The sequence below is a fragment of the Cornus florida genome, unplaced genomic scaffold (assembly GCF_030987335.1).
Source record: "Cornus florida cultivar Cherokee Brave unplaced genomic scaffold, ASM3098733v1 CherokeeBrave_3.0.0_Hap2_Chr05, whole genome shotgun sequence".
NCBI classification, from domain to species: Eukaryota; Viridiplantae; Streptophyta; class Magnoliopsida; order Cornales; family Cornaceae; genus Cornus; species Cornus florida.
The window spans coordinates 99,764,534-99,778,287 of NW_026775575.1; the positions used below are offsets into that span (position 1 = coordinate 99,764,534).

Consider the following 13,754-nt stretch of genomic DNA (forward strand, 5'->3'; position numbering starts at 1 on the left):
ATTTTAATTTCAAAACACTGATATGTTCCCCAAATACAACGTTTAGATTACGAAGAAATCTTGAAGAGGGAAGTTGTTATTCATTAAAATTCACAAATGAGATTCATATACAGAAAGTTTGGGTGTTTTGTGGCGAGTGCTTTATCATTGAAGGACGTTGAATTTGCTATAACTTAGATTGGCGATTTTTCTTTTATTATTATTATGGTATCTTATGCGTTATAGGTGATGTAGGTGTCTTGCATTCTCAGTGATGTCCATTGTCTTTCAAAAGTAAGGCAAAGTCGTGTGATGTTGATTTTAAGTAGGTGGTCGACGACAAAGACCTTTTCAAAGTTACAAAACATGTCAAAACACCATGACAAAACCATTTTTTTTTTTTTTTTTTTTTATTGTATTTTATTTGGTGGTATCTTCAACATATATTTTTTCTGTTGTAATTTCAGGGCACCAATATCATGCTACGCTAAATCTTCAATTGATATTAAGATTCTTTAGCGTTGGGTTAGCTTAGATGGTACAATATATTCATTTCAAAAATAAAGTTAATAAGAAATTATTATATAGTTCTGGTATATTTGGTAAATTTGATGAACTAATTCAATGACAACGCTTCAATGATGTCACCCTCCAATCATAACACTTAATACTCTCTCTGTCACAGTTTAAGTGTCATTATTAGAATTTGTGACTCATAATTTTCAATAATGACATTTAAATTAGGGCGAAAGAAGTAATAAATTAATATTTTTTTTTGAAAATTCCTCGGGGGACGACAATAGAGCAGGTTTCGGAATAGAGGGCACTCAATTTTCAACCCACTTCCCATCAGATGGGCTTGACATCCCAATTCAAAGCCCTAACATGGAAGATGAGAGAAGAAAGCAATAATTTATCTGGGGAAGGAATGAAGGGTCCTACAATTACAATCAATTGGTCAAATTGATGGAGAATCGGAGCAGTTGGTAACAATGTTGCTGGTGGACAGATAGGTCCAACAATTGACCAGTTTTCTGTTCTGGCCAATAATGGAATTAATCAAAGCTGGCTGGTGTGGACCTTCTCCCCTAATAATGGTTTTTGGCCCACAATACTAGACTCTACAAACGAGATTAAACATTTTTTTATTCCACTTGAAAATTTTTCGAGGTTTTCAACTCTCAGTCTCACACTCACGTCCAAAACCTCTTAATTGCTTCATTACCTTAATAGTTAATACTAACATATTGTAAAATATTCAGTCGCCCAAGGACATACGGCATGTTTTGTGTAATAAGAATGTCTATATCTTCCTTAACCATAAATAAATAAATATATATATATATATAAATAAGACTATATAGACATACTATATTACACAAAACAAGATAGGTCAAATGAAAGTGTGACCTGAGTATCCCTTGAGATTGAAAAAGAAGTTTTTTTAGAACATCTATTAATCTATGAGACATAATGTTGGACATCTCTAAACAAAATGAATGTGAAACAGGACTAGGGATGACAATTTGTCCCCGTGAAAACTGGTACCTGCCCCACACCCCGTTCTATTAATGAAAATCCACGCGAGGAGGGGGGAGGAGGTCGTTCCACCCCGTTTAGATAAATAAATTATTAAATTAGTTTATTGGTATATATAGTTAACTCTAGAAATCTTATGTCATATTTACTTACTTTCTCTCAATCATTTTATATAGTGGCAGTTTTATATAGTGGCAGTTCTACGAACTAATAATGTCCATATCCTTGAATTTTATGTTAAATTATTAATTACATATTTTTTATTAGTTTTTTCAATAGTTATATAATTGTATTTAAAGAAAATTTTTGAAATTAAACGGGACAGGTGTTCACGGGGTGAAAAAGTTAACTTGAGAAGGGAAATATTAAAAAGTGGAGTGAAATTTTTTCTCAAAGTGAACTTTTTCTAGGTCCAAAGCATTCGGTCAATGGACTGCTATAAAACCACCACTAACTGACAAGAGAGATGAAGAGGACTAGATGATAAAATGCATTAAAGAATCTTTGTCCATGCAAAGGCAAATACGTCATTTCGTCATTTCCACGCATCTAAATTTTTTTTAGAAAGCTGTGAGAATGCATCCATTTTTGCTGCAACAATGGTGCCTCTCCTAGAAAAACCTTGAAACTTCTCCTTTACTTCAACGTTTTAAATTCTAATGATAAGACTTTCTTCATTGAAATGTAAAGTTAAAGGTACAACCAAACAGGCCTTAACTTACTGAAAACAACACACCAATAGATATAAAATTTATGCATATTGGATGAACAGTAATCATGCTGTAATGAAAAGTTCCAAAAGTAATCCGACAAGAATAATCGCACCCATCTAATAAACTCACCGATTAAAAAACCAAAAAAGTTGCAACTTTCAACAACAACCATTTTTGAGTCACCTTTGGGTCTCATTTTTGATCGAGACCTCCTGCGTTAAGCTTCCTCATGTCACATTCATGCTAAAGTGTTCCACATCAAAATAATTAACAATACCAAAAATCATAAAAAAATATTCAGGAAATTAAATATTATCTCAACAAACAGGGAACCAAGATAGAGATTAACTAAAACTTTTTTTTTTTTGTGGAGCAAAAAACTTTAAGGACCACACCGGGAATAATCAGACAAGAATCTTCTTGGTAGTTAACGGTGGTGGACGACGATAACACATAAAATTCAAAGGTACTTGACTAACAATGGTCCACATCTAGCACCGTACTATATTAGATTGATTTAGGTTACCTAACCTGAATAATTTGATTGGGTTTTCACATGACACTTCACAATTGCAATATGTGATTGTCAAATGCTATACCATTAGCACTATGGGATCCAGCTTCATATTGCAGTAAACTGATGAATTTAGGGTTTAAAACTTGTACCCGTGTTATGGCAATTGCAAATTGGTCATGACTCATGAGCAAAAATAACAGCCATGTCAAACCTAACATATAAAGGGTCCAAAAAAAAATTAAATGTAGGATTCCTATATATGGCCTTTCCAATCGGATTTTAGGATCAAGCAGGCTTTCTAGTTTAATTTCAGGGTCAACAGCACTATAAAGTATGCTCTTGTCCAATAAATCAATGAAGGTTCTCCTATAATGAAGAATAATGGCATATGTTCCACAAACAAAAATAAATAAAATAAAACAAAATAATCCATAATATTTCAAGAAGAGAGTTAGACCTTGATTCACACTCCGATACCACACCTAAAGTACCAAACTAGTTAATTCAGAAACTAAACTAGCTCGATCAACATATATATACTATAAATACAACTTCTTTTACACCGAGTATTTCTAATGATTGTTTGTCAGTTCATCCAAGAAGACCCTTACATGAAAAATTGAAGGCGTGAAATTAACAAATGAAGAAATGAGACTAAGAATCAAAATGGAGAAAGATAAAACAAGAAGAAAAGGAAGCTCTCATCTTTGGTTATGATCAAATTTGACTGATCTCACCTTCTCTACATACACCCACATCCACCACCATGCTGCTGCTCTTCGATTGCAAGATCCTGCAACAGTTTCTCCTTGGAGACTGCACAAAAAAAGGGGGGAAACAAAAGCAATGAATCCATGTTGCAAGTCATATATACTAAGACGGACACAAACTGAACATATACACTAACATGTTATTCAGCTTATGCTAAACAATACTACTCTAGCATAGTGGGGGTGAATGTGCTAGCTAGCACATTCACCCCCATGGCCAAGGGTTCGTAAATGGACATTAAAAATGATGTCTGTGCCATTTTTGAAGGCAACACCCAGAAATTCTTCTAGTTTGTTAATGGCAATCTAAGATTAGGCTTCTCACAAAATTAATTAGATTGTCTTGTAACTAAAAACTGCAGTTTAAATGTTTAATTCTGGGAGTTTGCAATCAAAAGTAAAAAATCAGATATAGTGCTTACCCTATCCCATAGATGTGGATCGGGTTTCTTATGAACCTCCACTCTATCAAGTTTGGCAGGATCTGCCATCTTCCATCTGCACTCAGGATGAGGAATGCGATGCCGAATATACTCGCTTACTGTTCGATTCAGTGAAGAATTTACTCTTGCGTTCGAAAAGTAAAACACAAAGGGCTTCTGACACAGGTTCCGGCTAACCGGACGCGTGTTGAACGCATATGCTGTGTAATCAGCTCTTTTATACCAATTCAAGAATGTCCTTGATGGCATTTCTATTTCCCGCGGTGATAAAACACCCCGAAAAATTTGAACTGCAAAGCCCCACGACACAGAAACCGTCCACTTTTTTGCTTTATCATAACAAATGGATTGTTGCATGAGTCCTGCCGAGTCAAGCTTCATCGGAACCATAAGCTGCTGCAGAGCTTCCACCCGTGTCACATTGGGGAAAATCGGTTCCACCACATCAAGGTGGTGCAATGTCACAAATGGTGCCACCGGGTGTGCTGCCAGGAGCCCAAACAGGTTTCCATACACATCATACTGAATTGCCATCCACCAAGAAGAAATTCACTGTTAGGATTCAGTAACAACCTTTCGTGATGATCATAAACAGTACCAGAACTTAAATTAATTTAGGGGGGAAAAAATAGGAAAAAACATGATCATACAGATTCCATCAAGCATCAACCTTTCAGGACCATCAGAGTACCAATTTCAAATTAGGGCAAAAGTGTAATCGGAAAATATTATCATACTGAATTTCCATCCGACTCATTGTTAGAGTTCAGAAACAACCTATCATGACTATGGCAATCAATACACAGTAGTACAGCACCAAAACTTCAAATTAGGAAGATAAATTTTCCACTGTGGCACACAATCTAATTAATGAAGTGTGTCGGCAAAATGAGTAAAAATAGAATATCAAACACACCCAAAACAAAAAAAATAAAAAACACCCAAAACAGAAAGAGCAGAAATAGCCAAAATAGCAAATGGAAACAAATAGCAGTGTGTGCAAAGAGAGAGAGAGAGCGAGTCGGACCTGGTGAAAACCGAGTTCTTTAGTGAGTGGGACACCGAGTTCGGCCATACAAGCCTGCATTCGATCATCTGAGCCGTACAATCCTGGGTACCTCTGAATACACCTATCTTGCATTTTGTGAAGAGCTTTGGCTAATGGGTAGCTAATTGCAAACCCACCACCACCATAGGCCATACCATATGAGAAATATATGTTCTGCAAGTGAGACTCTGACAAACCCCCAATATAATAGTACTGGTTGTGATCGTACTTTGCCAAAACCCTAACCAAATTGTCGGTGATAAAAACGGTGTCGTCATCACCCATCACGAACCACTTCACGTTTTCCATCCCCAGTCGGAGGGTCTCCGATACGATCCGCGAAATCCGAATCGCCGACCTGTGGCCCTGCCGATTCGAGTATGAAAAGCGTGACGTGTCGCCGGAGATTTTGACCGGCGGGAGTCCCTCGTCCTTGGCTGTCTTCACCGGACTGTCTAGCCAAACTATGCCCCTCATCTGGGTTGGCCTCCACCACAGTTTGATGTAGTTTTTCCTCTGCTCCCAGAGCTTCGCCGACGCGGCAATGCCGAAAACGATGTGTTTGAGCTCTGTTCTCTGATAGGTTTCGACGACCTCTTCGTCCCGGCGAGCCACATGGGTCGTCTGGTTCTCAATCGAAGTTTGTGATGGGAATGTGATTTTGGGTTTTGCCGATGAATGCACAAAGAGAGGACGGTTGTGGCGGTGGTGGTTGCCGGCGGCGAAGATGTCGTCGTGGCAAGCGCGAGGGGAGGAGATGAGCTTCAGAGTGTAGAAAACGTAAGTGACGGAGACGAAGAGGATAAGCCAGACCATGAGTTTGGGTAGGGCTCGGTTCTGTGAAGCAGTGACGCCAATGGGTGCACCCGATGGGCTTCTCATCTGATCCCAAATGATTTTCTCAGAATCTTTCTGGTTCGTCACTTTCATGGTCTTTAAACTAACAAATCACAGCCAAGAGCTACAAAAAATGCCCAAATGATTCGTATTGTAAGTCTTAATTTGTGGAAGTGTTAAGACTTTTCCGAAGAACCTTTGCTCAGTTCTTCACAGATTACTGAGAAACCCACCAGATCTGTGTGAATCAGTACTCAGTAGTGGAGGGTTTCAATAATCTGAAATAAAAATTTTGACTGAGAGATGAAGATCAATGGAGTCTCTGATCACCCAAGAAAAGGAAATCGGAGGAATTCGAGATGAAGATGGAGATGAAGAGTTTGGGGAGAGAGAGCATGCATTATCATTGACAGGTTGCACACTCTCCCGAATAGAGCTGCACGAGAGGCTAATTATATTTCTTGTTTTATGTACTCCAACATAGTACACATATATATTCATATACACGCGTATACACATATATTCATATACCTATTCACTATATATATATACATAAATAAAAAAGGGGTTAGATCACAACGATAGAGAAGGATAGGGAAAGAGATAGATGAGAGGGTGGATAGATGTTAAGTAGTATATGGTTTTGTGGATTGTTCTCGCAATAGGTCAATGTGAAATCAAACAATTTATATAGATATAACTTTAGTCTACATAAGTGTTTTTGATACAGTGGAATCTAGCAAAATTTGTTTCTTTTGCTGGTTTTAGCGTGGAATAGGAATTCATACGTTTTTGGAAAGACAATATGTGGAAATAAGAAAGTTGAAATTCTATGAAATTGAACTAATTTGTCATTCAATGGATGTGTTCATTGTGATTTGTTAAGGAATGTAATATTCATGTACATTTGGTAAATGTAATTCACATTTAAATAAAATGGCATTACCATGGGCAAGTATGAAACTAAGAATCAAGTAGTAACTAAGGTTACAATTCGGGTGAATTGGCAGGTTTAAAGTATAATTTGAACTCAATCCACCATATAAAATGTTAAACTCAAGTTCAATTCTAACCTTATCTTCAATTCTAAGTATTCAACCCGAGTCTAATCCATCCTTCTACTTTAAAATTTAGACTTGTAACTCGAGCTTAAATTCTGCGTTAAAAATTCGAGTTACTCATATGGTTAAGCTTCACATCAAAAATTTAATATGATATTAAATTAGTTTTACTCTTAAACAAAAAAATATTTGAAAACTTTTTGTAAATTTTTAATAAATTACAAACAAATTCTTATAAAATTAATTGTCCTAAAAGTTAACATAAACTAAGTTAATAAAAAAATATAATTAAAATTTAAATATTATATATAATGTATTTAAAATTAAAAATATATAAAAAATAATATTAAAATTAGGATTCGACTTGATTCGGGTTACTAACACTCTAACTTAAGCACAACCCTAATTAAATTTGGATAGAAAATTTTCAACCTAAGCCTGCCTTTAATTGTAAAAATGAAAATGGGACTAGGCTTGGGTTTGGGTTGTCCAACCCAAGTTGCACCCTAGTAGTAAGAGTGTATTTATCTTTTTTTTTTATTAAAGAGAAAGCAATAATAATATTGCATTTATCACCTTCGCTTGATGAATTGGAAAAATTAATCCTTTTACAACAAAATCATTTTCTTGGACTTTAAATAACTTTAAATATAAATGAGATTTTTCTTTTAAAAGTGAATATTGTACCTTTCATCTCAGCACACGTGGCCTAGTTATTAAGAGGTCTACTGAAATGAGTCTAATTTTAACACCTTGTTTGGGAGAGAAAAAAATATATTTGGATGTGTGTGTGTGTTTGGATGCTGGGGGGTAATAAATAATAATAAGTAAATAAAAGAGTTAATTGCAAAAAAATTCCCGATGGGGCCGAGAATGGGCATAGAAAACAAGGAGGAAAGAATAACTTCATCTTGACTCCTATTTTGGTCCAACCCTGACGGAGGGATCCAAAGTTGTTTCCAGCTATCTACACGGTGCATTGAGGAGGTCTTCCATGGAACCAGAAGTTTGTTAACAGAGACTCTTGAATCTTGACCATCCGAACCTGCAAGAGTGACAGGTATGAAACTTCCACGGGTTCATGCTTTTTCTGTCTGTCATCTGAAAGGTACAAATAAGCCCTTCTAATTACTTTTGAATCACAATGGGATACCCTAAATCGTGTGATTATGTGTGGGGAAGGTGGTGGCGGTTTTGCAAAGCCATGGTGGTGGCCGGTTGTGCGTATATTGTTGATGGGGTTAGAGAGGAGAGAGATGGTTGTGGGCAGTGGGAGGAGGCGGCGGCCATGGTGGGTAGGAGGGAAAGATTGAGCAGCGACAGACCTGTGGATTAAGAAGTTGGTAATTTCTTCTTGTGGGTATGGCTTGACGTCTCTGAACAACGATTATACGGTCATCAAAATCGCTGACGGATGATGATGTTAGGGTTATCGGTCTAAGCTTCAGAGAGGAAGGAAACCCAATTCTAGAAGAAACGGGGGCCGATTTGCAATCTAACTTTCCGTGAAATTATTGAAGTTGATGATGAAAACAATAGCATGGTGAAAACACGTTAGCCTCCGCCATGATTTTCCTCTACTGCAAATCATAAACCCTTCAATAAATCCGTACCTTTCTTTCAAATTTCAGATAAAATCTTCAGAAATTTACAAGAAGGGAAAAACAAAAAAAAACAAAAATGGATAAGAGAGCTTCTTCAGAAATCCACGGTGAGAGAGCTTCTTCTTCTGATTGCCAGGTGATGTTGACGAGGCATATAAATTGGATAAGAGGGTCATTTTATATTGTTCGTATTTATAATTATTAATTTATTTAATTGAAGTGAGTAACACCATTTTATACCGGGATATGTTTATATCAAATTAATAATATAAAAATATTTTATACCACATATAAACTTTTTTAAATTATTTCAATAATAGAAGGAGTGTTTTTTTACACTTAATCCTGACCCTAAATAAAACTAGGGCGGACAATCCCCGCTGGTACTTTCAGCTCATACCTAGACCTAAAAGCATAGAGTAAAATTGTCTATTTTAAAATTTCATTTTTTACTTTAATTGGATTAAGTAAAATATTTACACATGTATCAATAATTATTGTTCAAGTTCAATATATCCTCAAACTTTTATTTCAAAATATTACTACGAAAATTATTCCCCTCAAATCAAGTACTTTCTCGATATAATTTCTTTACTTAAAAAAATAAGATATTTTCGTTAATTTTGAATCATAGTGCTGCAACTTTATATATACATATAGAGAGAGAGTCTTGATCTCTTATTCCTCATGGAGTAAGAAAATTAATTTACACTTTCTACGTAGACCGTTAAATTTAATCTAACGGTCATTTTTTAAACCCACCTATGAATTTTTCTTTTAACACAAAACCACCCTCACCTTATTTTAGTTTTTATATTTAATTTTACCATTACCACCTATTGTAACAATAAAAAGTAATTATCAAAATAAAAATAGAAGCTTTGAAAAAAAAAAAAAATACCTCTATATTTTACTAATAAATTTGTATATTATAGAATTTTCCTAAGGAACATCTTGTTGTTCTCTGTATAAGTAAATTAATATAATTTTTTAGTATAAGTAAATTTACCAATACTGTAATGTTGTATATTGAAGAAAATTTCATTTAAAGTTTGAACAAAAGTTCTTTCTATTTCAATTTGAAGTTTGGCATTTGGTGAAATTCATTATTGAATTAGTGAATTTGTGAGTTTGATTATTGGATGATGATGATGTACAAACTATGGTGGGTAAAATATACAGGTATTGTTTTATTTTCAAAGGTTTCTATTTTCATTTTGATAATTGCCTTTTATTGTTACAGTAGGCGGTAATGATAAAATTAAATATAGAAACTAAAAATAGGGTGAAAGTGGTTTTATGTTAAAAGAATGGTCAATATAAAAAGTGTGGATTAATTTTTATTAATTTTTTTTGCTCTGTAGTGAGCAAGAGATCAGGACTCTATATATATATATATATCACAATAATTTATATAAACAATAAAAATTCAATATAGAAAAAAATCCGGCAATTAAAGAGTAGTTCCCAATAAAAAATAATAATTAAACTCTTTCCTGTAAAGAATAAATCTTATTTGTTGTGATTCATGTCCTTTAGGTGATCATCATTTGGCTCAATTTATACTTTTTTTTTTTTTTTAATATATGTAAAAAAATGATGGTTGGTATACCATTTACTGAACAAATCACTTAATTAGTTTCATGATTCCATCCCGGTGTGCGAGAGTATGATTCCATCTCCCCTGTGTGAGCAGCTAATTTAGTGTCTATACTTAATGTGTGTGTATATATATTTTGCACAGGAAAGTTTTTACATTTGCAAGGTTTATATTGGTATGAATTAAAATATATGGTTAAAATTATGTGCACACAAAATTATATATATATATATATATAATGAATTTAACAAAATTATTTGTATGTTTCTAAATTAACATTTGCAGATTTGAACCAAATATAGATGAGGAAATACAGTTAAAGTTAAGTGCACAGTGTTTTTTTTTTTTTTTTTACCACATAAATATATATATATATATATATATATATATATATGTTATTTTATTTATATATATTTTTTTAATGTATACATCACATACAAAAATATCCTCAAAATTGAAAGTCAACTCAAATATCTTTATTTTCTAAATTTCTTGAATGAAGGAACTATTGATTTAGGAAAGATATTTTGGTATTTTGAAATAAGAATTGGAGGGTATTTTGGACTTAAAATAATAATTTTCAATGCATATGTAATTATTTTGCCTACCTCAATCAAATTGAAAAGTCAACTTTTAAAATAGACTGATTTGTTATTTAGGACTCATAAGTCCACTTAAGTGTAATTTTCCCTTTAAATTATATAATTTTAACTCGAAATAAAACTATTCAAACTATATATAGTGTATTATATTTTATTTTCCTAAAGTTCAAGTTGAACACAAATAATGTTTACAGGTTGAAACTCTACTTTTCCTTTGGAGAGAAGAGATTATGTCATTTAAACTAATGTCAATTGGTAAAACTACTAAAACTTGGTGAGTTCAATAATTTTCTTGGCATAATATTTTGAATATCACTCATAATTTTATATATATTTTTTATTTTGTTTATAAATTTAACTTAATATTAGTTATTAGGCAAATTTTTACTTCAATCACAATTTAGGCGAGTAACTAACAATAGTCCGACAAAAAAAAAAAACTAACAATATCTCAGAACAAATATTTGATTACATTATTAATCTCATTTTATATGAAAATTATATAATCATAAAAATATAAAATTATAAACTTTTTAATAATCGAGATCTAAGATTAAAATTCAGTCCCACTATCATGATTTCTATTATGTTAACTATGCTATTAAAATTCCTAAGTGAAATTCAAGTTAGGTGAGTACCAACTAAAATAAATAAATAAATAAAAACTCAGGTTAGGTCCACACAAGCCGCACCCCATCGTTGGCAGTTTTTAGTGATCAAACTCTACCAACGTATGAAATTAAAATAATAAAATTACTCAAATATGTTAGAATTATAACATAATAAAATAGTAAATTTGAATATTTTTGCCATGCGTTTTGTTTTAGGCGTTTTGTTTTTGGCTAAAACAGAAATAGTGTTTTTGTTGTAAGAATGTTTTGGAAAAAAATTGGAAGCACGTTTGGGAATAATATTTTAGGGGTTTTGTTTTTGGACCGTGTTGAACTACTATTATAGTTTTCGGTCGTAAACAGTTGTCCAAGTAAGAAAAAATAACTTTTTGGTGTTTTTGTTTGGGGCCATTGTTCATGAAGTGTTTTAGTATTGTATAAAATAAAACAAAGCCGTACCAAACATGTTTTTGTTGTCAAAATCAACATTGTAGCAAAAAAAAAAAAAAAAAATGCATGCCAAACGAAGCTTAAGGGCCTGTTTGGGAAGCGTTGTGCATTGTAGTGTTTTATTTTAGTCTAGAACAGAACAAGTGTTTTGTAGTGTGGTGTTCTGAAATGAGAACAAAACATGTTTGGGACAAAAATTTTGAGCGAGAATTTTGGAATATAATATTTTTTTTTAATGATTAAATTAAATTAATTACAGAGCTTGATTAGTTTGCAAAACAAGAATTACAGAGCTTGATAAGTTGATTTAGAAAAAAAAATTAAAACAAAACCCATACACACAGGTTAGCAGTTGCCGAGAAAGAGAGTGGGGCAAGCTTGAGAGTTAAGACCCATACACACAAGGAAACCCACACTGAAACAGCGGAAACCCATACACATAAGGAAAAGGAAACCCATACACACTGGAACAGCGGTCGATGGAAACCGAAAGAAACGGGTTTTGATTTTTTGAACAAGAATAAAGATGGAGGCAATTGGGAGGTTGAAATGATTTGTCGTGAAATCGTTGGGAGGCGATCAGGGCAAGTTCAGAGTTGAGAACGAGAATAGAAATGGAGGCGGGTTTTAAACTTCTGATCCTTGTAGATTTTGTGTTTGCAGTTGCAGAGAGAAAGAGGAAGCAAGTTCGAGTTGAGAACGTGAATAGAGACAGAGGTGATTGGGAGGCTGAAATAATTTGGCCTAAAAAAATATTATTATTATTATCCCCGCTATAGTGAAAAAAAAGGGGCTTGGAACAACATAGAATTCAAAATTGTTGTTCCAGCTTTTGGGCCAAATGTTGAAAGTGTACTGCTACTGTTGGGAACAAAACAAAGCAGGCCAAACATGTTGTGGACTCAAAATGGGTTACTGCAGCAGCCCGAGAGCAGTACAGAACACTTGGGAACAGAGCCTGTTTGATATACGTTTTGTTTTTGTCTGATACTATAGTTGTGTTTTTTTTTTTTAAAATATACATTTGGTAAAAAAATGTTTCATTCTGTATAGTGTGATAGTGTCAAAGTTTTGAAATAATAATATGGTATTTTCGTACGGTAACAATGAGTACTATAGTAATGAATGATACAAATTTTTTTTTTTTTTTTAAAAACCTCAAAAATGACCTTTTAAAAATAGACATTATATTTTTAAAACTTACAACACTTTTTATTGAATAAAAACAAAAAGAAATTATAATAAATAGTCATTACCAATTATTATTCAAAACACCGGCCAAAAAAATATTAGCTTTGTTTTCTGTTGAAAAAAAAGCAAAAACAATTCTCTAATAAAAATAAAAAAGTGAAACTCTCTAATAAAAAATAAAAAATACAAACTATAATTATTTTATGGGTTAAAATCATAAAATTCTTATTACTTTCAAATTTTGATCATAAAATCCAACCTATTTCAAAAAACTCCTACAATTTTAAAAAGAGACCACATTGTCCCAATATTCATATCCGATCCGTTAACTGAACTATGAAATGAAATGACAAATTTAACTTTTAATGTTAAATTAAAAATTAAATATTATTTTTAAAATTATAAAAATACCATTTAATCTTCTTCTTCACCCCTCTTATCTCTCTAAAACTCTCACCCCTTCTCTCTAAAACATAATTTTTGTAATTGTAAAGGGTTTATGTTTTTAATATTAAAAATAGTTTTTAATTTTTAATCTAATATTAAATAATAAAGTTAAAATTGTCATTTTGTAACCTGGGTAAGAGCAGGTCCAATGGATACAAATCCGGCAATTTAGGGTTAGATTTGAAGATTGGCCTACTCCAATGGACTCTCCAAAAAGTGAGTCCCATAAAGAGGCTCTTGATCCAGGTCGCCAAAAACCAAGATTGGGTTGGCAATTTACTTTTTTTTTTAATTCTAGCCCAAACAGTGTTTTAGTCCAGAACACACTGTTTGGTAAGCCAT

At 33.1% G+C, this 13,754-nt stretch overlaps 1 protein-coding gene across 1 annotated transcript; it reads right to left on the reverse strand.

Moving 5' to 3' along the window:
* Window positions 1–3,137: 3,137 nt before the first annotated feature.
* On the reverse strand, window positions 3,138–6,488 carry LOC132307945 (uncharacterized). The gene is made up of 3 exons (XM_059805849.1): window positions 4,989–6,488; window positions 3,941–4,483; window positions 3,138–3,564 (listed from the first exon to the last, which is right to left on the reverse strand). Exons 1-3 carry the CDS (start codon window positions 5,937–5,939, stop codon window positions 3,466–3,468), a joined length of 1,593 nt encoding a protein of 530 aa, XP_059661832.1. The 5' UTR covers window positions 5,940–6,488; the 3' UTR covers window positions 3,138–3,465.
* Between the last annotated feature and the right edge of the window lie 7,266 nt (window positions 6,489–13,754).